Raw genomic sequence first — 25,354 nt, forward strand, 5'->3', positions numbered from 1 at the left:
TACATTATTCACGAATATCTTCTCATAGTGCAAGGTATCCCACGCTTTTTCTGCAAATAAAGGGATTGAGTAGCATATAAATGGTTCACAATTCATCCTTTTGGCTACTGAACACGCATTCAGGAAGATAATGATTTGGTACAAACTACGCATAGAAATAGTTAGATTTTCTCGGTACTATCGTGAACTCAAATTTAGAGCCTTTATTATGGCAGGAAAATCCGATGTTATCAAGCATAACACTTTCCACCACAGAAATTTTGATTTCCATCATTATACACTCAGCATGATAAGCCATATTGCATAATTATACTCTATGAATAATTCATGTTTGTCCTTGGGTTTATCCAAATCTAAAGGTTAATGAAAGGGGTAAAAAAAAATATTTTTTTTATACATTTTAGTTCATGCATTTCATGAGAATAGTTTTATTCTTTTTGGATTTCATGTTTCTTTTTATCTGTTAATGTTTTTGTTATTTTTTATCAGTAAATATTTATCAAGGCTTGCTTCCGTATTTACTACCCAATTTCGTGTTTGACAATAAACAGTTGAATTTTGAGGATAGATGACGGTCATCGCCCAGTGTGAACAGATTTATAAATCTACCATTATACTTACTGGAGGCCTGATGTAACGAATGCCATGTTTGGCCTCCAAAATAAGTTGCTCTGGTTTTCGTTTCCCCTTCTCCATGCACAGTGACCAATGCTCTCCAAGTACATTGCAAACATACTTCAGAGAACTAGAACCTCCTCCATTTAGAGTGCACATCTTAAACTGTTTCACAGGTAAAACAACAGCATCACGTATAGATGTCGGGAACCAGACTTCCTAATTTCGACGGAAACCCAAATTGCACCTACATCAACTACAGTCCACCTTAACTGTCCGAATTACACTTTGCATGTATCCTTCTATCACCAGGATGACATCTATGCAGTTGAGAGATATGACATTACTTGCCAGAGAACATTAAATTTTGAATCCTCTGCTACTGACCGTCTCCAGCTTAAGGTAATGTATCCTTGCTCCATTAATTTATGTTTACCTGCTGTTATTTGCTGCTCTCCAAATTTTGAAAACATCCTGATCTCTTTAACTTCTTATCCCTCAAACTAGGCTTTCTGCTAACTACCTAAAGAGCAAAGTCATCTTCCTAGGCGACTTCAAGATCCATAACTGCAACTGGTTCTATTAACCAAACTGAAAAAAGATGTGGATGTATTTGATGTAAGGAATAATCTGATTGAGATCGTACATCTATCAACTCGAATACTTGATAATCATTTCCGACTTCCCCACGGTCTTTTTCATAACCAGTTTTCCTTTCCGGTATTCCTTAAAAGTCACCTCTTGGGTGACCCATCTTGAGAACGTTTTCAACCTCTCTACAACCAATGGGAATATACAGGTGCGAGGTAGAACGATGTACTCTACCCCTTCTTACCAATAATCAAACTACTATTTCTATCCTTCTTACTCAAACACTTGCACTGAGAGAGGTACAGAAATTATTTTCGCCGGCATGAATAAAAGTCCACCCAAAATCAAGGCATGATTCAACAATAATTGTGTAGCGAGGCAATTCAAGAAAACAAAAATCAACATAATGCAGGTGGCCTGACACAAGAAATTCAGTTTGATACTCATCCTACACTGAAGCACCTAAGAAACGCAAAACAGCCATTAGAAAATCCAAATCTGACTTCGAAGGGATTAACAGCCGTAAACTTGCCTTCAATCCATACTGTATTTTGATTCTTGAAAAACCATCTGACCAACTTCTACTCGCCCTTGCTTCAATCTCTTTCTCTTTTCTAGATGATACCATTGTCAGACCACCTAAATATAAAGCTGATTTCCTGGCTTCATTCTTCTCCTCGAACTCATACATAGATGACCAAGACAAATCGCATTCTTCTATTTGTCTTTAAAAAAAATCAGAAGAATCTTAAATAACTTAAGACATCAAAAAGTCTTCAGGTTCAATGGCAAAAGTATTCAAAAGTTGTGCTCTTGAACTAATACCTCTGTTATATCCTCATCTAGAATCTTCTATACTCGGGTGGCCCTTATTCCAATACATGGAAGCAAACATAAAGCGAGCATAACCTGATTTTCAAAAAAGGGAGATAAAAGTCAAACTACTGAGAGATTGCCATCACTTCAGTCCACTATAAAATAATCGTAAAGGTCATTAATATCCAGCTTCGAATCTATATATGGAGACTCACCAGTGATCATCAGTACGAATTTGTTACTGTAGATCCACGGTAGATCTCTCAGCATGCATCACCAACCGCTGGAAATCTGCTGTAGAAAGATTTGGAGAAATAGGTGCTTTACTCTTCACATTTCTAGAGCATTCAATCATTCCTAAAATTGCTGCCTGCTCAGTAATTACCATTCTCTGATCCACCTTCCACCCTCTGTAACTAGATAGCCAACTCTCTCTGTGATCGTTCACCGCGTCTTCAGGTTTGCGGCTTCCTCTCTCTCTGTCTCTTCAAACTTCCCCTCCGATGCAGTAGTGGCTTAAAGCACTCTTGTTTGCTCTTTCTCCTATGCATTGATGACCTTCTCTCATTGACCAGTAATGATATCCACGGTTTTGCTGATGATAGTATACGCCATTCCTCCTGTTTATTCAAAAATATTGTTATATTTAAATATCTCGTGATTTCAGATCTACTTAAACACTTCATACCATTCTCCATATTTTCAATCTCCAATCTCCATACCATTCTTCAACGGAGAAAGGATGACCTCATAGTCGTGTTCAATGCTTCCAAAACGCAGTCTTGTTTTTTTTTTCACTCTCCAAAAATAATAAATAAATAAAATACGTGATACACATATCAGCATTGGACTGACATTCATCTCTAACATTTCCTGGTACAAATGCATCGAATCAATAACTTCCTCGATATCCAAACACTAGGCATTCTTTTCCACTCAGAACTATTTCTTATCCATCGATAAGATGTAATATGCCCACAGGGGAGCAATTCTGATGATAGCTGATCCCTTCCTCGCTAGTTCACTTCAACCAATATTTCACAGAAGGTCTGTTTCGGCACTGTATGTTTTCTGTAGATACTTCCATGGATATCGAACGGGCATTCACCGAGTTGGTTTTCTGTTGAAACACCAGCAGTAGCTGTACAGCATCCTTTTCCAGTTCAACTGCAAAACCCACTAAACTTTCTTCTTCTCTTCCTCTTTTATTCCATCAAGTTTTGTTGACTGGAACAGATTCCTCACAAAGCGCTTCTAATAATTACAACCTCCAGCTTTTCAAGGAGTGGTTAGCGTATCCGCTCTTCAGTCAAAACGCTGTGGGTTCGAATCCCGCCGTGGGCATGGATGTTTGTGATTGTCTGAAAATACTAGTGGTGGTAGATGGCGTTGGTGTGGTTTGTTGTAGTTGGTGGATTGAGTGGTAGTGGAGAGAGGGTTGTAGAGTAGCCCCCCCCCCTCGAGGAGTCCAAGGACTCCTTTGCCATGACACCTGGAGGTGTCATGTAATCTTAATAAAAATATTTCTTCTTTCTCGTTACGTTCTACACACAGCATTGATGTTCTGTACGTTTTTCTTCTTCTTTTGTGTGGAATTCAGAAAATATATTAAAGAATATACACTATCGGTAATAAACATATTCATTAATACTGTATAAACAGAGATTTAAAGAATTTATGCTTTTCAACAGTAGTCATAAGAATTATGGGTATTCACTGGTTCTGAACTTGCATGGTGGTGCCGATATGTATAAAAAAAGGTGAAAATATCTATTCTTCAACTTCACCTGTTTAATTTGAAATGCAGTAGAGATTTATTTCCATATTATTAAGAAATTTGGCTCCTTTGCCAATTCCAAGAAATAATGGTAGTACAGGAAAAATGTTATACACAGCACTTTTCTTTCTTTTTTTTTCTCTTTATATTCTTTTCCTTACATGGAAAATATGCATATTAGGTAGAAAAACAGGAAAATCTACTGTAGCAAATAATAAAATATTAGGAAATAAAATAGTTTTAAGCGTTGAGAATTTTAATGAGAATATTGAAAGAAAGAAGAAATGAACTTCCAGTAAAAATACACAGAAGTGATAAAATCGCTCGCTTAGCAAAGATGACAAGAAGAATATGTTACCTTGGAGTTGTGATGCAACGTATAAAAATGGAGCTGGTAAACAGCTCACTATCGAATATTGTTGTATATATACAAAATGTAAGAGGCAACTATTCGAATATAATTGAAATTAAATGGCAGTAAATACAGCCATTTAATTTATATTTAATGTAAAATGACTATTTGTGCGATACTCAAGTTGTTTGAAGCCTCTCACACCATTCTTACTATTCTTAGATCACGTGAACAATAAGAATACAGCATTGGTGTTTAATATCCCTACCTGCATATAACATGAGTGTGACGTGATGGATATATAATAAATTTAGTTTAATCCTTGATCCAAGTGTAAGCAAACAAAATTTGCGCCTGAAGTATCTTCAGGACTGAGGCAACTCGTGGTAAAGGTGGACCAAGCTCTCATCTCTCCTTGTCTTGGTATCTCCCATAATGCAAAAGCACATCTCCTTGCGGACATGTATAATGCTATGCATTAAGGGAAGGGCTACTACTGGTTCTGCATACGTCTAGTAGGGATCACGGCAATCAGATCAGGTTAGAGTATTTGGAATTAGGTAAGGTCTAAATAACTAAAGATACGATGCTAATATATTATATTTTTAATTGTTTTCTTATAATTGGTTGGAAGAATGAAAAAACCCTTCAATCTTAGTATGATATCCGCTAATTTGCCTTCCATTAAAAAGACCTTATAACGGTTTATCGCCTCTTAGACAGGATTCGAACCCGCGTTATAATTGGGTTACCAATTCTTCCCTGCTGGTAACCCAAATGAGATTCAGAAGTACTCGGTACATTTTTGCTGTTCGCACCACAATATCGTCAATAATGATATTTAGTGAAAAACAGAATATTCACTTTTTGAGAATTCAAATTCTAATATACAGGGTGGTCATAAAATAACTTTCCCTCTTTGGAGGCATCTGTAGCTAAAACTAATAAATGGAATGAGACCAAATTTTATATTGAGACTTTTGAAGGCATGGGGAGATGATTTACGCGAAAAAAAAGATTTAGTACTAAAAGTCGCCAATAGGGGAAATTTTGGTGCTAGCGGAGCCGAAAACAAGCGGATAATTACATTGAAGGCAGATAAAATGAAATAATAATATTTCGACGGAGTAAGTGACAGCCGCGTCACTCATTTCTGCTGGATATGTAGCGCCATAATGATATTTGAAATGCTGGCCTTTTACGCCAACATTTCAGTAATGAGAGGGTTATCAGTCAGTTCTTTCCGATGTCATGTCGACCTAGATCCCCGGATATCACTCCATGTGACTTTTGGCTGTGGGGGTATTTGAAATCCGTTGTGTATGTTGGTGGCGTTCCCAACTTGCATGGCTTGAAAGAGAACATAAAACGGGCTGTTATGAACATTCAGTCTAACTTCTTATGCTCAGCTGTAGAGCATGTCACATACTGGATGCAATTTGTTGTGCACAAGAAAGGTCAGCACATTGAAAATCGTGTATGTGGTCCAGGGAACCCTGATTCTGATGAATAAAACATTATTTCCTGTGATTCAATCACTACATTAATTTCTGTGTCTCTCGCAACTTGTTGTTTTAGTTTAATTATTATTATTCTTTTTATTATCATTGATACGCGCCACATATTCAGCTGGAATGAGTGACGCGGCTGTCGCATACATCGTCGAAATGTTATTATTCCATTTTATCTGCCTTTAATGTAATTATCCGCTTGTTTTCGGCTCCTCCAGCGCCAAAATTTCCTCTATCGGCGACTTTTATTACTAAATCTTTTTTTCGCGGAAATCATCTCCCCATGCCTTTAAAAGTCTCAATATAAAATTTGGTCTCATTCCGTTTATTGGTTTTAGCTACAGATGCCTCCAAAGAGGGAAAGTTATTTTATGGCCACTCTGTACATAAGAAAGTTAACTCGCTTTTTGAAATTAAGAAATTATGAGGAGTTTTCTGTTCAAATTTTACGTTTGCGCTTAGACTCACACTGCTATGATACGGGGTGAGTCTACACTTACTCATAGACTCACACCGAATCGTGCAGGCTTTTGAAACTAGATCCCACGAAATAGGGCAGTTAATCTTTATTCCTTAGTCTCCTTTGTCGGTATATCTGCGTGTGTTCTTCTGGTCGGTTTGTCTGTTTTGTGGGATGAAAAACCAATTACCGCCGAATGAGACTGGCTAACTCACCCTCAGCTGAAAAGTCCCGATTCGCATTTGACGAGATTAGAAAATAGATCATTCAAAGCAAATGCATCGTCGAAACTGACTGAACTATGAAGGCGCTTGTTAGGATTACAAAATAGAAAAAAAAATCAAACTTTTTATTAAGACATTACGATACCAAACTATGAAAAAGTTTCGTCTTGTGCTTGAAATGATACTAGGAGTGTAGAGTTTTTTTAAATATTTTTAAAGTTAACGCTGCTAAGTCTTTCATTAAAAAAAAAAAAACTATTAGAAGAATTTTTGGTAGTGTTAGGAAACGTATCTTATCGTATCTACTTCCATAAAATTTCCCAAGTAAAACCCAAAAGAACTTCCTGGACGTCTTCACATCACTACTGGTGTTGCTTTTAAACGTATTTTTCTACGTATCTGCAATACTCCTGGTTACAAAATCCCTTTTCCGTTTACGATCGCCATAAATAAAAGTCTTATGTTTTAGTTACATCTAGAACACGCACACAAAACACACCAAGTCTGAATCATTAGCTTCCTTTCTCATGTCCTCTCCATCGCCATATCGCGGCTTTATCCCAAAGACGTGATGTGGGTTCTGAGGAGTTACAACACCCAACACCTGTCTTATTAATAGAGAGTTGATGTCTGTGTATGTGTTTGTAGATATCGTAAATAATCACAGATACCGTTTGTTCCCCTATTCCCACCCCCTTCACTGTTCGTTGTCGTCATTGTTTCCTTAACCTTGTCCCCAATGCAGTTTTATAGCTTTACTTGTAGTTAAGTATTTAGTGTAATGTTATATAAGTATATATATTTATAAAACTTATTGGATCAGCTTTCTAGTTGGAAAACAATTACACAAAATAGGAATTTAAACGGTGCAAGAAGAACAGAACAGATTAGCCTTAACGACGGGGATTCTATAAATAAATATTAAGCTGAATCTCAAGAGCGGACTGTTCTACATACATTAAGAGAAATGAAAACGGGAGTTGCACATATTTCATTTTGTAAAATACAGATTCGTAAGTTTGCGCAGATTCTATGACTAGTTGACCATATTGCACGCATTTGCTGAGGCCCAAATTTCTTCGCCTGAGAATGGATTCAATAGTATATAATTTTTATCTGTCATTTGCTCACATTCTATTCAGATCGGCGGCTTACAATTTACAATAAAGTCTGTATACTTCGATGGCTACAAGGAAGAACAGCTTTCTTCTAAGAAAATTTTGAATATTTTAGATTATAAACGAATGCACAGTAGTTAGAAAAAAATTCAGAATGTAAAAAAAAGCACTAAAAATTAAAAGAATATCAAATATCAAATATGAAATTTGTAGTATTGTTATTTTCCAAAAGAAAGTATGTTTTTTCCTTTAGAGTACAAATCATATCAGTACAAATTGATAGAAGGAAATTCACTTACGCAAATTTCTTTTCTTAAAACTCAGCCTTATATTATCATTTATTATATGAATTTTAAAAAAGTGTTGGAATAAAGTTTCTTTAAAATTTCATTATCATCATCATCATCATCATCAAATTTCTGATATATATATATATATATATATATCAGAAATTATATATATATATATATAATTTCTGATATATATATATATATATATATATACATATACATATATATACATATATATATATATATATATATATATATATATATATATATATATATATATATATATATATATATATATATATATATATATATATCAGAAATTATATATATATATAATTTCTGATATATATAAATATATATATATATATATATACCCTCGGGGAATGTACAGGATAATTACGATAGTACTACAGGAAAACGTTACACCATTACTAACTTTCCATCAACAACTTTCCTCCAAATTAATCTGTTATCTGTAAAGACTCCAATATTATCAGATCTTATATTTCTATCATCTAAGGCACTTTTTACCGTATCAATCCATCTATATCTTGGTCTTACTCTGGGTCTTTTTTCCTGCCAACCTGGCAGAGAACAAACACTTGTTTTGCTAATCTTTCCTTGCCCATTCTGTTTAAGTGACCATACCACCTGAGATTAGCTCTACTAACACATTCCCGACTACTAACAATAGCGAATTCTTTCCTAATATCCTCATTTTAATATGATGCTGTCATTGATGGCAATGTTTAACTATAACGTTTAATTATATTTATATATTTAGATTATTAATTTTTGTACAAAATGTTTATACACACAACTTAAAGTTATAATTCATGAAAATGAATTATAACTTTAATTCATTTTCATGTATTGAAACTATAATTAAGTAGGATTTTGTAGAAGAAAATTTCCAGAAATTTATATTCGAACAATAATATTGTTCGAATATAAATAAAATGATCTAACTGAAACTGATTGAACAACATGGACATCTATTTATATACTGTAGAAACCCCAAATGGTATTAAATTCCAAAAAGCAGGAGCAAAGTTATTGTAAAACACAACTTTGACACGTTTTGCCATTTTATACTAATAGACGGGGGAAAAAAAGTAAAACGAATATAATTTTGCCCATTTTGTAAACGAACTTAAAAATGAATACATTATGCATGGAAATGCTAAATGATTTTTCTTTATATTGGAATTTCATGGTATAATATTTCCATCTGGAGAAAAATGAGGAGTGTTTAGAAACAGTGAAAGATTAGTCATCATATGCGGTGATTTCGGAATGCTTTTGAAGAATGAATGGAAGAGTAAACAAATAAAGTTTCTTTGTGAACGAAAAAGAAAGATACACTAATGTTCTCGCGACTGAATGTGTATATTGCTAAGTTAATTTATTCAACATTCACACACACACACACACACACACACACACACACACACACACACACACACACACACACACACACACACACACACACACACACACACACACACACACACACACACACACACACACACACACACACACACACACACACACACACACACACACACACAAAGCCATCGGATTTCCTGTTTCCATCGGCTATTACGAGAAATCTGGTCTTCCGCTGCCGTATATAAGCCGCGAGCTATGGGAGTTCATTCAGCCATCGTTGTGTTTGGAAATGAATACTAACTCGATGTTCAAAGTTTCGTTGAGACTACTCTTTTCGTTAATGAGGTCGTGAAATACTTGAAGAATGGGAGCGATAGTCTGCATCCGGTTGTTTAGTAACACGTCTGTATTATTAATTACTTCGATGGCTACAAGGAAGAGCAGTTTTTCTCGCAGGCTTCGAAGTGTAGAAACTCTCCCTAAAGGAACGACCAGATACTAAAGGCGTGGTACGGCGGATTTGCTGTTTATAACCAATCACACACACACACACACACACACACACACACACACACACACACACACACACACACACACACACACACACACACACACACACACACACACACACACACACACACACACACACACACACACACACGCACATATACAGAGAGAGAGAGAGAGAGAGAGAGATTTGGATAACTCCCAAGGCATTAACCTCCATCTTACCCTGAGGAAACGACAAAGCTCTGTGGCTTCAGGAGCATAAAGGCTATGTTATTCACCCTCACTTGACCACATTGAATATATGCAATCGTTAGCCGCAAGGTGATTGTGGCTAGGGGAGGGGTTTTGCACCATTCTTTCCTCCGGTTATTTTAATGTATTGTGCGACAGCACTGCCTACAAACCAGTAAGAGCAATTTCCGTATTGGAATCTCAGGCTAGGTTTGAGGACTTGTTTAGTTCAATGCATTTAGCAACCCAACAGAAGAGAATATCTCTCTCCTCTTTTTTCTTAACTCATTCCCTTTTTTGGTTAACTAATCACTTCATTAGTTTATCCAAACTAATCTTTAAAAATAATCTTATTTCTTATTTAAAAAAAAATAAGACAGATTCATGATGTGTCCATTTAATGTAACCCAGTTAACATTAACTGATCGCGATTATAGAAAGTTAACTTGTAGTAGAGGTAACTGTTTTATTTAAATTCCAAGACACTCACATTACTTGAATTAAATCTTTTAATTTTGTCGTTTCCTGACTTTGAATTGACACTGTAACACCCAAGGGTATCAGTATGCGTGTGATATCATCTTTTTCTTATTAGCATTTGACAAAAATTCTTTATTTTGATGCTTAATATAGCTCAAAACGTTTCGCTAAATTTTCAGCCTTTTCAACTACAATGAATTCTGAATAACTTCCGATCCTTTGCATCTCTTCTCTGTTTTCTCACCACAACAGAGAAATTTCAGTTTTAAAAAAAAACAATGAATTTATCATGGGGGAAATAAAAATGTTTAATCAGTAGGGAATATCTACAGTCCAATTGTCCTAGATTTTCAAGGACATTTTTGTGATACTTCCCAAAAGATGGGAAAGTATTCTCTAGCTGCACCCACCATTTGTGAAACGTAATTATTCAAGCGAGAAGCATTCGTGTAGACGACGTAAAAAACTATTTCATTCTACGTCAATTGACAATTAAAAATATAAAAATAAATAAATAAAAAAACTAGTAGCATTTTTCTATTCAAAATTTCAATATTCTAATCAAACAGGTCCGAAATCTTTTAAATCCAGGAAGATATATTTTTGATATGATTTCGTTCAGGTAAAACTCACCTTACTGTGTGTCATTCGGTGATAATACAGGTTAGAACTAGCGGTAAATCGTTTTCCACATACATGGCACTGATGAGGCTTCTCTCCAGAATGAATTCGCCTATGTGTATTGAGGGAACTGGATGTGCTAAATCCTTTCCCGCACACTTCGCATACATGGGGCTTCTCACCTGAAAACAAGTACAAAAACGGAATATTATAATGAAATTAAAAATCATAATAAAATGAATTCTAGCAATACTCCTAAGTATAACAGAGCCATACGTAGAAAGACAAAACCAAAGAAGTCGGAAAATTACACATGATAACTTTTTTTTTCCATCCAATAGAAATACTGTATATTACCAATATGAAAAGTAATTCGTAGCTAAGCACGGATTATAATTAATTTCAACTGGTATCAGAGCGAGAAATGCTTCTAAAAGTATTCAGTATTTTCAAAATAAATGAAATGAAAGCTAAGTATTACAGATATTCAGTACTTTTAAAATAAACAAAATGAAAGTTAAGTATTACAGATAAGAATTATAGATAAGAACGTCAATACACAATTAGTTTTCTGAGAAATACACGAATAAGTTACTTTTCCACGTTCAAAGGACGAATGCATACATTTTCTTCATAATGAAAATGAAGAAAAATTGTTAACACTCACCAGCGATTCATTGTTAGAAAAAGGTTATAATATTTTTTAGATGGTGTTGGAATGAAAAATATCTTAAAATTTATTTTTTTTAAATGTAATCATATAAACTAAATAAAAAGATTAAAAATTTTATACAAATATGGATATCATAAAAATAAATAAAAAAAATTCACTGAAGTTTTGAAATAATCTACTGTATTTCTGTTGTTTGTAATGTTACTTTAATTGCAAGAGAAACACACACACACACACACACACACACACACACACACACACACACACACACACACACACACACACACACACACACACACACACACACACACACACACACACACACACACACACACACACACACAAAAGATTGATTGAAGGTAATGTACATACTTTGATAGCAGAAGGAAGAGAAATTTATTATAATTAAATTTTAATATCTGGATATTTTATTTTATAAATGTGTATAAATTGGAATCGGTACGAATAACGTAAAGAAAAAGTAAATAATTTTTTTTCTTTTCTGAAAGAATCTGAAAAGCCAACTTAAGGTTTTTTCCTGAAAGATTCTTGGATTTATGTCAAAGTAAAGTGGGAATTTGTCACATAGAAACAATAATAAAAATCCTATTGGGTTTGTTTCTTCAGGAGAAATTTGTGTATTTTTTTTCCTCCTGAGGAAGCCACTTTCAAGAACACCAAACCTGGTAGAGTTAATAAACTTTATTATTATTATTATTATTATTATTATTATTATTATTATTATTATTACACTAAATGCACTTCCGTCTCAAGCATTATCCATATAGATGCACTGAATTTACGCATGCTATGCTTTTAGGGATCATATTATCCTTTAGTCCTTATAAGGACTGGCTTAAAGGGGCGAAGCAAGAATGCTTTTCATCTTCTCCATTATCTGTAGAGGACAGTGTAGGGATAAGGTGTTATTAAGTTATTAAAGCTCTGATCATGGCAAGAGGGTAACAGCAATCACCGCATCTCACCTTCTACCGGGATCATATTAATATCTTTCATTACACTTTTGATTCGAAATATTTCCGTCGCAGCTTGCAGTATGAAGTAGAATTTTGGAGTTTTCATGATAACTCAAGAAGATATTTTGTAATTAGTTATCACAGAGTAATTAAAGATCATGTGTTCTACTAGTGTCGGATCGAAACTTTATTTTGAAGGAGCAAAATTAAAAGGCACATTACAAGAATTCCGCACAGATTTCTTTTGGAATATTATTTATTTATTTATTAATTCGGGATTTACTGTTTATCTTCTCAAATGATATGTGAAATGATAAGCAATTGTTTCAAGAAAAATTGGGCTAAAGAGAAAAGAACTTTTTCTGATGAATTTTGCAGATATGTAGGTCGGTAATTTCTAGGGGTTAATGTTATTCCAAGTAAAAGAAAATCAGAGGTTGTCTAGACATCTGGGTGTATCATGTAAGATAATATAGGGTAAGTAAAGCTGAGAAGGTTTTTTCTTTCGCATGAAATAGGATGAATTGACTTTAAATGGCATTAAAATTGCTTTGTTAGCTATACAATCGCCTCAATAATTCACGAGACTAACAGAGTACACGAGAAACGATTTAAGTGTTCATACGTTTTCTTTTTTTTCTTCTTCTTATTTTTGGAAAATCTCATCTTGTCTTCCTTCGTGGATTAGACTCAAAAATCTCTTGCTACGAAGTAAACTTAGTTTTCGAAATGCTAACAGTAGATGATATCAGGTTCGCATAGGACATATCGCCTGCTTTCTCCAACCAACAGGACACGTGAACCATCACCCTGCTTACTGAAGACCTGAAACAGCTTGGGGAGGAAAACATCTCCATCTTTTGTCTGTAGAGCAGAATTTCCGGATTATTTGACCTTTTCCACTAGGTTTATAACCGTTACTGGGTGAGATTCACATAAAAATGGAGAAGACAGGATGGTTTATTTTATAAGTCCTTATTAAAGATTCCTCATGTTAGACGGAATTGGAATTTAGGTCTTTCCAATGCTACTGTGGCGCTATTTTTGGTTGACACTGAAAAAATAAATAACTTAAAAAAATCCAGGTCTCCCTTAAGAAGTTCAGAAATATAATAATCTGCTGAATCCATCTTAAGAAAATCCTACTTGATGGTATTATATGCTAGTACACCTCGGGAAGTATGAATGAGTTATGCAAAGAATGCTGAGATCGAAGTTTTTTGTCCATTTCAGCTCTCTGATGAGAGATCACAGTAGGCAATGAAAATGATCTTTCTCTTAATGTTTTTATTATTTTTCCGTCAATATTCATTGTGTGCATGAAAGGAGCCGTTAACAAAGTTTGTGCGTAAAATATAAACCTTGTTTTAGACGATTTCGTCAGAATGACAAAGGGCATGGATCTTAATTGCTGATATTCAAAGGTAGAGAGAGAGAGAGAGAGAGAGAGAGAGAGAGAGAGAGAGAGAGAGAGAGAGAGAGAGAGAGAGAGACTTAAGGAACTCAAGATTAAGCACTGCGAATGAATAAATAAATTATGAATGGGAGCATATTAAGAAGACCATTGCAACAAGTTAAAACAGTACACTGATTACTAGTATTTTATAAATACAGAGGTTACAGTGATGCTTTTTTATTTTTATTTTTTATTTAGGTGTGGAATTTGACAATTAGTTTTTTTTTAATGCACCGCTGAGTGACAGATTGGAGAAAACTCACCTAGTGAGCCAACGAACTTCTAGACAGCTTTATTCTCCTCCCAAACTATTCAGGAAAACGTTGTAACAATTTGAAGCACTTCTCAACTCAAGTTACCGCCTCAATAGAGAATGATTAAAATAGCCCACGCCCTCTATCATATTTCAATTTTAGTTTCTGGTGTGTTACGTATAACAAAATGGTACAAAATGGATATGAAACACGATACCCTTTACCAGTTAAAAGCTGACATCTAGATATGCTTTTCTGGACAAATATGACTGCAAAGCTTTGACCCAGAAAGACTCATGTTCCACAATGGGAGGTTATTGTTTTACTATTGCCAAATGTGCCAATGGAGTTTTCTGTGTGTGTGTGTGTGTGTGCGCGTGTGCGTGTGCGTGTGCGTGCGTGTGATTTCTTTGGAAATAACGCTTTCACCTTATCAAATGAGATTACTAACGATTAATATGAAAGAAAAAAAGATGAAATACTAAATTCATTGCAATCGATTATAGAATCGCAATATTAATCCCAAATGGTATTTAGGCTTAACGCGCAATTAAAAAGTGACATATTTTGTAGAGTCAAGCAGTTTTAAATACATATTTTATGTGATCATTAAAAAAAACGTAATATTTCTGAAGTCAGTTTTATAAATTAATATCCTTAGGCTTAACGATATTGTTGTCGAATGCGTCGGTAGTTCCCTATGCACGCTATATAAGTTCTTATTTTATGATACAACCGATAATATCTCCTCTCTAGCCATGTTCTGGTTTATTTCTTATAGAGTGTAATATTTTTCCTTTAAATTCCAATAAGTTTAAAGAAACCTCGGGGCATCTGACCTCACTTATAAATTGGTACATAAGTAGGATGTATTAAATTGATTTGCAAAGAATTACCTTATTATGTGAATAAAAAATCTTAAGCTAGTCACATAAATAATATATAACAGCTCTAGATCTCTATTCCAAAAGTCGTGAGCGACGTAGAGACCCAGAATATTCCATCATCCTGGTCCTCAGGCAAGAGCCTGAGGATCAGGATGATGGAATTTCTGAGGAACTGCATATACTTTTCTGAGGATTCTCATATACTATAGGATGTCACACTATAGCTCTCACGAGGGAAATGCCTTTGCGAAAGCCATAATATGAAAATACAGTACAGGGTGTCCATAAAATAACTTTCACTCTTTGGAGGCATCTGTAGCTGAAAGCAATAAACAGAATGAGACCAAATTTTATTTTGAGAGTTTTGAAGGCATGGGGAGATGATTTTCGTGAAAAAAAGATTTAGTACCAAAAATCACTGATAGTGGAAATTTTGGCGCTGGCAAAGCCGAAAACAAATGGATAATTACATTAAAGACAGATAAAATGGAATAATAACATTTCATGCGCTTATCATAATCTCCGGTAGTTAGTGCTTGCACACGACTGAACTTATACGGATAGAAGTGAAACATTTTCCGTAAGATTTTCCAGACTGTACCATGAGCCATATCAAGTTTGCGAGCTATGCACGAGCGCTTGAACCAGTACTGGTCCCTGTGTCGTCGAACACCGCAGTAGCAATCTGTTACTGTCTCTTCTTGCACTGCTTTCTGTCCTCTGCCAGGTCTAACTCCTAGTGATCCAGTTTCTTCAAGCTTCTTAATCATAGCTTTCAGTGCTACAGATGACATAGAACCTGTACGCAGGTTATAAAGCCTTCTAAATTCCCGAAGGGCCGCTACGGCATTGCACGTTTAAGGTAAAACAACTTAACAAATAAAGCACGCTGAGGCAAGGTAGGACGCATACTGAGCACAATTTGTCAGTGATTCGAATAACTGCCTGAACGCAATCCCTTTTTAAGTGGAATTGGTGGCGCTGCTGTCACGCATGCACAGTAAAATTTGCATAATCCTTTTTACCTGTGTTTACTGCAAATATCTGCCTGCTTTCGGCTCCACCAGCGCCAAAAGTTCCCCTATCGGCGACTTTTGGTACTAATATTTTTTTTGCGGAATTCATCTCCCCATGCCTTCGAAAGTCTCAATATAAAATGTGGTCTCATTCCATGTACTAGTGTTAGCTACAGATATCTACAAAGAGGGAAAAGTTAATTTCTGGCCACCCTGTACATCTGAATTACATAATAAACAAAATACAAGAATAATTATGAGTTAAGTTCAGGTGTGATTACTGTTCCGAAGGAATTAAAATCGCACGGCGCTCAAGGTAACTCCACTGCGTGTCACTCGCATCCAAAAACATGTTTTAGTCCTCATTGTCCGATTTCAACAAACGTTATGATTGCTCGACTCTATTTTTTATTTTTTATTTTTTTTCAAAGTTTTAAATCACGAATTTCACGAAAACGGTTTATCCGCTTTTGGAGTTGTCATACAGACACGAATAAGGCTGAAGTTGATAGGGTGTTATTCTCTTATGAATGCACCTAAAATGATTATGAGATGTTCCCGAACATTGTCAGAAATTGCTGTATTAAGCTCATGATTTCTAAAGTCATATAGTTTGAATAAGCTAAATAAATTTATCAAATAGATTTAATTAATTTAGTTATTTACATTTCCTGGAATAGTTTAGGTACTCTTAATTCAAACGATTAATATTTTCTTATAACCGAAATGTTTATGATAATATAACAGTGTTGTGAATTTAATTAAGCAGAACATTGCTGTATTAATAAGATTGCAAAAATGTCGAACCAATTTTACTTTTCAAGTCAACTTTTTACGTGTATCTTGACAAGTATGAACAGCGATAGTTGATTAGGCAAATAAGCTTAGACCGCTCTGTTCAAGTGTATTTTAAACCATTCACAACAGCACCGCAGAATGTCCCAAATAGCCGAAACAATTAGGTTACCCAAGAATTGCAAAACAATTGAGGTTACTTAAACATTAACAGTCATGGTATGCAGAGAAACACGAATATCCCAATTACATGACTCAGAGTATCATGGCATTGATGTATTATACTGTTCTTAAGAGTTCAAGATAAGAAATATCTAGCGCAGCTCAACTGAACTGATTTTGATAGAAACAGAGTATTGGTTGACGGACATCTTGGAATCATAATTATTTGTTCACTCAATAAAGATCTCTCCTTCCATCTTCAGCTAACTGAAGCACTTATTCTACGAGTGTAACTCATATAACTGCATGTTAATAAATCTTTACTTAATGAGCATCTGTGAAACCACAGATCCAGAAAAAAAACATCAGAATCTACCATCTCGCAATTCATCTAAAATCTCTACCAGATTTGTTATATTTTCCATTAGACTCTTCTTAGTAGAACAAACTCACCAGAAGATCAAACTTTTGTGCTATGTTGGTAATCACATACTGAGTTTATTTGCACAGGAGAATGCTACTGCTTACCTCTTCGTATGTCTCTGATTGGATCCGGAAAAGTGGCCCCTCGCATTTCGGCCTCCCACAGCCACATTTCGTCCGCAGCACATTTCGCCCCAGGCACATTTTTCCCCCTGTAGGTTACAAAAATGTAAATACAGTCAACTCTCGATAACTCGAATTTTATTGAAGTCCCAGCCTCTTTAGTGGAGATTCAATGTTAAACTCTCTCGATCACTCGAACTGAACTTCCGATAACTCTAGCATTTCCAAACAAATTTTTAAAATTACATTCATGTACAAATTGTTACGTAGCTTATTTTTTTCCACTAGTAACAATCTTCAGTTATTGGTGCGTAGCCAGGAGTGGTTCTCTGATGGAACTTCTAGCTCAGTACCCACGCATTTCCAGCAGCTTCATACAATTCATGGGGTTCAAATTAATGCAGTTATTCCAGTGGTCTACGCGCTTCTGCCAAACAAAACTCGTGCCACATACGTCAAGTTGCTTTAAGAAGTTAAAAATCTACAACCGGGTCTCCAACCCCAGCGACTTATGACAGATTTCGAACAAAGTGCCATGCAAGCCTTCCAACAACAATTTCCTGATATTGTAAATACCGTTTTTTTTTGTTTTTTTTTTCATCTTTCCCAAAGCGCTTGGCGAAAGGTACAGAATGAAGGTTTAAAAGCCCGATACGAACAAGACCATGAATTTTCTCGTTGGATCCGAATGATTCCGGCATTGGAATTTATTCCTCCTGCTAACGTTATTCAAGCATTTGAAAATTTAGTTGAAGCTGATGACTTCCCCATTGAAGCTATGGCGATTGCAAACTACTTTGAAGATACATATATTGGAAGACGACAACGGAAAGGCCGGCAATTACCCATTTTTGCCATGGAATTGTGGAATGTTTACACAGAACACTGAATGATCAGCAACGTACCAATAACGGCGGAGGGGTGGCACGGGGGATTTCAGGAAACTTGCGCTACTTTATTCCCAAATATTTACCGATTCATTGATTCTTTAAAGAAACAACAAGGGCTGCACAATTTCGAAATTACGCAACTAATTGCCGGTAATTCAGGCAATCAAAGAAACAAGAAGTATGCTGCAATTTCTGCTAGAATCAAAAGAATAGTCGAAGATTTTCAAAATCATAATATGATTGATTACCTTAGAGGCATTGCATACAACTTCGAGTTTTAAATAATAATAATGTGCATTTATTCTATTAAAATAAAATAAATTAGAATTATTAAAAAATTAGGTGTATTATTTAGATTCTTGTAGCCTGCTCATTATCTACAGGGGGCGAAATGCGAGGGGCCACTTTTCCGTAAACCGTCTCTGATGCATTCTATATCCGATGCGAGTACATGCTTGACGCTCTGATAGGGTTTACGATTGCGTATTCGATGTTAATTGTTTTTTAAGCCTTCTACACATCTCTTTTTGTAAAAGACGAAGTAGGCATTCACCAGGCAATTACACCTTTCTTATTTCCCCCTTTCCTCCAATTAAAGGCTTATAATGAAATTTTTAATTTTTTTTTTCAACAGCTGCTTGCATTCTAGTAAATGGTATTGGCTTAGAATAGCGTACCATAATCCTATAGAATTGTTTTTCCCCCAATCCTACACATGAAATCTTAGACTAAAATGGCAAAGAGAAAAAAAACACCGAAAAAATAAAATGTAGATTTTCTTTTTCATGCATAATTGAGATCACCTCTTTGGACAACATGTGTAGAATTTAAAATGAATTTTCTACTTGTATAGAAATTCGAATAAATCATCGAAATGGAGCAGCAGTATTTCCATAATTATTTCGGGAAAGTATTCCACCAATAACTGATTTCTCTTTTTTTTTCTTTGATGGACATTTTGGCCGAAGACTAGAACTTTTCTAAAGTAGGTCACCATTGGCACGTCACAGAAACTCTGGAATTAATGTGACCACTGAGTTTTGAACTACTTCCACCAGCTTGTCATTTATTTTCAAAGAAAATCCTTCCTATCTGAACTGGTTAAAAGTAGGGATTTTCCACAGGCGGTCCTTGAGTGGAGATTTGTCTCTGATGTCAATGTAGCTTCAACTATTCCCACGTTATCTCGACCGACATCATTCAGAGATGTTTTTACATATATGGAGCGATTAATCTTTGTCTTATTCGCAGTCGTTTGTCCAGCTTTTTGTTATTGCTCGAGCCAGCTGTCACTTATGCTATTAGCATTCCCAACCTAAACAATAATTTCTAGCAAATGCCGATGTCTATTCCATAAAACACCAAAGCGTGATATCACAATAACAAGCGAAAAAAAAAAACCAAAAAAAAAAAACTGGTTCAGTACTTAACAAAGATCGCAAGGTAGCACGCGCGTGAACGTGAACGGTTTCAACAATTGCTAAGTGAAGTTATGCGTGTAACTGGCAGAATTAGTACAATTCACACTGTTGATCGGAATCTTAATGACACTTTTTGCTTACAAAAAAAAAAGAATAATATTTTCCATCTTTCCTAACGTCACGGACAGAGAGATGACGAAACCCTTAATTTAAATTCAACAAGCAACATCCCCCACTAAAAGTGCTTACAAGGATGTTATTAAGGGCACTGTGGTTTTACTTTTGTGAAGATTTATCAAAAAGTTCGTAGACTCGTTGTTCTTTCTGCCAGTGAACGAAGAGTTGAAGAACTCCATTATACTTTTGATGGCCAAACATTTGGCACTACTTAAAAATCACCTAGTTAATAGACTCTTATTTTTGTACATCTTAATACCCAGTGTCAGATATTTGATTTCGTACTGCTTGCAACATTTTTTTAAATTATAAAGAAAGTACTTATGGCTCTTAGAGCGCTGAAATATCACCAATTTCGTAATATTATTTATTGGACGATGATATTCATAACACATGATATACACAAGCAGAACCTACTGTTGTCATGGAAGCCGAATGTCCAATCTATCTTAGTCAAATAATCAATAAAGTGATAAGGAGGAAGGTGTATGATATTTGGCCATCTGATCGACCGATGATTTCGACGCTCATGTTTTATTTGGGTGTAATTTGCTACCTCGAAAATATAACCCAGAATATCTTTTGATATATATATATACAGGGTGTTCGGGATAAATTTGACAGTTTCGTAAGGAAAAAGAAAATCTTCTTTGTATCTATTAAATTTAATGAATTGACAAAAAAACATTACAGGCAGAGTTAATTACAATACTATCAACAAGATTTACTCAAAATAACCACCATTAGCATCGATCACAGCTTCAATTCTGCTTCGGAACCTCGAACAAGCTGATGCTACAGTCTACCTGGGAAGGGCCGCAAAAACTGTTTTAATTTTATCCATTAACTGGGCTTTTGTATTACTGGAAGTGCGATTGGTGTCTTTTTCAACTGCGCCCCATACAAAATAATCCATGGGGTTAAGGTCTGGGGAGTTTGGAGGCCAAACATTTGGACTGGTGAAGTCGTAGAAATTTTCAGACAACCATTTTTGAATTTTTCCCAGAGGTGTGGCAAGGGGCCGAATCCTGCTGCCATACATACGGCCTACCATTGGCTACCCTTGTTATCCAGGGCTTGACTACAGTTAGCAACTCCACGAAAAAGCCCGAATTCCAATGCCAGGGTTCTTCAACACCTGTTCCTGCAGATTTGCGAGGAATTCTGCTGTACGAACGCAATCAGATCGTCTGCTAGGGATCTTTCTTCTTGCTATTCACCATTGCAAGTCTCTAGTTCATGCCTGATTGTTTTTACTGTATTCAGGGAGCATTGGGCAGCAGTCGTAATATCCTTATTTTGATGGCGGGCACGAATCATCATGATACAAGTTATTCTCTTCCATGATTCAGGTGGGTTCCAGCTATCCATCCTTTCTGACATCTTGTATATGAATGAAGAAGGGTCCAAACTTTTAAATGAAGAGAAGTGTGTGTTAATACATGTAACTTACGGAAAAATATAATTAATTATAAATATGTCAAATTTATCCCGAACACCCTGTATATATTTCAGGAATTGCAGAAATTTTTGAAATGACAGAATTTCAGAAATGTCAGCCAGAGATGCCGCTGGTAGCACTGAATGAATATGCTGTGATCTCCCTCAGTCGCAGTCTTCATATCTTCTAAAACGCATGGAAGAAATATTTCGTATACTCGTAAAAACTAAAAGAAAACCTTTATCTTAATTTTAGAAATGTCTTCTCGTAGAATGATAAAAACAATTCCAATATAGGACTGTCTTGAAAACATTACAGGTATTATAGATCTGTGATATATTTATAATTTCTCAAAGTTTTAGAGATATATTATGTATTTTTAATGACGGTCCGATTTTAAAATGGCAGTTTGGAACTCATCAAGTGATCAAGGTCGCCAATAACTAATAACAAATCGTCAATAACTAATCTTTTATATAAGGTAATTGCTCCGTTTATGGGGATCATAACTACTCGTTGGTCAAGGTTACATATAAAAACGTATATCTCCATATTTACGAAAAAATTATTGCTCTATGATGGAAGATTTAGCTGTCTGAGATCAACAGCGCACTTGAAACTTGGTATTATGCCCCAAGTGAGAGAAGACCTCTTTTAAAAATCCCAGAAGGCACTAAAACACTTGAATGACTTATACATAAAAGTGCGTAAACTATCAATGATTGAGCAGATGGAGATCGATGGAAATCGTTCTGAATCTCATCAAAGAAAAAAAAAACCACTTTATTGGACAGCTTTTTTAAACTAGTTGGTGTGAACAAAGTTCAGTCGAAGACGTTTTTAATTTTTTTTTTTTCTAAGCTTCCTGTATGAGAATTAATAGAACTTATCGCCTGCTAGTATTACGATTTCCACCATTTATATTGTGAAAATCATCGAAAATGAAAGTATAATTTATATTATAATAAGTCCTTATATCCTTATAAGGACTGGCTTAAAGGGGCGAAGCAAGAATGCTTTTCATCTTCCCCGTTATCTGTAGAGGACAGTGTAGGGATAAGGTGTTATTGAGCTATTAAAGCTCTGATCATGGCAGGAGGGTAACAGCAATAGCCGAGCCTCAGTTAGAACTTCATTGGCTACAGCATTGCCATCCATTACCCTCCAAGGGTATTGGATTCAATGAATCAATCACGGCATCTCACGGTCGATTGATTCACAACCCTGATTTCATATTATATTAAACATTAATACGAGATTTAAATAAGAATTATATAAAATATAAAAAATGGTGTCTTCTGAGGATGTGATTTTTCTGTGAAATAATAAAAAAGAAAACTCATAGAATTAATAAGTTAACATTTATTCGAATAAAATTTAATAGATTCTAACATGCTATTTGATATCTTGCGGACTACAATAATTTTATTTTTATTTCGTATAATGATTCAACGGCCGTGAGCCCCTTTTACGGAGAGGTACGGCACCATTCAGTTCCTCTCCATTTTTAACCTGGCTGGGGACCGTATAAAAATATACGGACCCCCCCCCCCACCTCCGTGTGAGACCGGCTAACTCACCTTCCGTCGAAAGAGACCAGATAAAGGTTCCTCACGTTACCGAGGAATCGAATCCAGGTCTTTCCGAGAGGGAACAACAATTCATTTGTTGCATTTTAAACAGCTATTGTTTTCTCGTATGAGAAAACATGAAATGATGTCATGATGACAGTATATTATGCCTTCTCCTGCCTATTTGCATATTTTACGTAAGAAAATAATGTCATCCCTTCACTTTCAGAGGAAATCTCTTATATAGCAGATGACTTAACTCTCTTCATTTGAACAGCTTTTTTTTTAAAAAAACATTCCTTGCATATTAAACAGAATTTGAAATCTTTTTTTTCCCCAGCCAGAGAGATTTGTCGCTATCAGCTACGTTACGGTAACGCTAGCCTCGAATGAATTACCTCAAGTTAAATTAAAACGAATATTTTGGAAACAAAAGAAATACTGCTATTTCGAGCTCGTTCTCAGAATGCTCTTCCATAACTTGTTTACTTCTGGTGTTGTCGAATGAGCATGTCGGAATTATTATAATAATAACATAGCCGCGAATTATGTAATTCTGTTTGTTTTTATTTATTTATGTTAATACGTACAAACTACGGAGCGAAACTTGCAATGATGCCTGCATTTGTTGATTATTCAACGCAGTTAATGTCGGCATTGACATACTTTTTACCAACCCCTTTTCAGGTCATTAATTCCGTTACATACTCGCAACTGCGTTCTTCAAGTTTCAAAAAAAAAAAAAAAAAATTGTTTTAGTTCTAGGAAGTCAGAGACCTCGTGCGTTATCTTGAAATAATAAGAAAGAAGGAAAGATCTGATAGACAAAAAATGGAATAAAATTATTATTATTAATTTTCGACTCTTTGAGGTTGGTCTCGAATATATCAGTATATATTTTTTCTTTACTAAACATACATATCGCTTGATTAAATTATGTATACACTTAATCGTAATTAACTTCTTTTGCTATTAGCTATGTTAGGAGAACAGTCTTCTTAATTTAGTTTTAGTGTCATTTGAAAAAAAAAATTATAGACAAAGCAGTTTCTTTCAACAGCAAATGAACATTCTTCATTAACATTTCAAAAGATGAATTTCTGCATTTTATAAATCAAATTATGATTATAAACAGATTAATTATAAATTCGTAGATTTTCGACCCTCTGATGACAAGTAAACCAACATCCTTTTCTCGTGTTTTATACTCGCCCACTATGCAATTTGCTTATTGCTACAGTAAGGGCATATTTTACATGATCCCTCCGCCTCTTTGGAGGATGGACAAGCCAGAAAAACTGGTCTATGTAAATAAGCAAGTCAACTTACGAGATTGGCCAATTGTCGATAAAGGTGGATCCAACGGTAAGAGAATTAGACAGGTAATTTAACAGAGAGCTAGAATACACCGATGCAAATAATAATTGACTTGTGGGGTTGGGTTGTGACTATTCAGGAAGCTTGCATAACCTTAATACGGAAGGCGGCAAACAACAACAAACAACATGTGGTGTATAGGAACACTCGCTATGTTTCTTTTATAATGTATCATAATAGCATTGCGTTTTTTTTTTGTATTTTTTTATATGAGAGTTGAATCCATCATTTTATCGTAAACACACAGGTGTTTCCTGCTGTCGCGTGCCTCGAGCCATATGGCAAAGATCACGCCACCACCACCAACGCTGGAATATCCAGCATTGAACTTTGTTTTTGTTTCCAGCAAGCTCTATAGCCTCATTCAATCAATCCGGATATGTCGAAATCGATTTCAGCCAGAAATAGAGAGAGAGAGAGAGAGAGAGAGAATGTTCTAATCTCTATCGGTTGTGTGTATGTGTGCGTGCGTGCGTGCGTGCGTGCGACACGTGCACGGGAATGTTTTTCAGAATTACGCCCCAAGCAATTAAGGCTATGAGGCTGTGTGTTTTATGTTAATTACGCGTGTTCTTCCGCCAATTTATTTGTCTTGAGTGACGAAAAATTCAGTTTCTTGGAGAAAGTACCCACCCACCTCAGCATTGAGGCCGACTGATCTTCAACTGAAAGCCTGTATAAGTATTTCTCACATACACTATACGGGAATCGAAGCTTCGAAAA

At 35.4% G+C, this 25,354-nt stretch overlaps 1 protein-coding gene across 1 annotated transcript in view; it reads right to left on the reverse strand.

Annotated features, from left to right (window-relative positions):
* The window catches only part of LOC150094038 (uncharacterized), a 123,646-nt gene that overhangs the window by 59,959 nt on the left and 38,333 nt on the right, over window positions 1-25,354 (reverse strand). Inside the window, exon 5 of the mRNA XM_090413067.1 lies at window positions 11,001-11,170. Within this exon, the coding sequence (XP_090269193.1) occupies window positions 11,001-11,170 (170 nt within the window). The remainder of the gene's footprint in view (window positions 1-11,000; window positions 11,171-25,354) is intronic.

This window comes from Typopeltis vanoorti, chromosome 23, assembly GCF_054136105.1.
Source record: "Typopeltis vanoorti isolate ZY-2024b chromosome 23, IOZ_Tvanoo_1.0, whole genome shotgun sequence".
Classification (NCBI taxonomy): domain Eukaryota; kingdom Metazoa; phylum Arthropoda; class Arachnida; order Uropygi; family Thelyphonidae; genus Typopeltis; species Typopeltis vanoorti.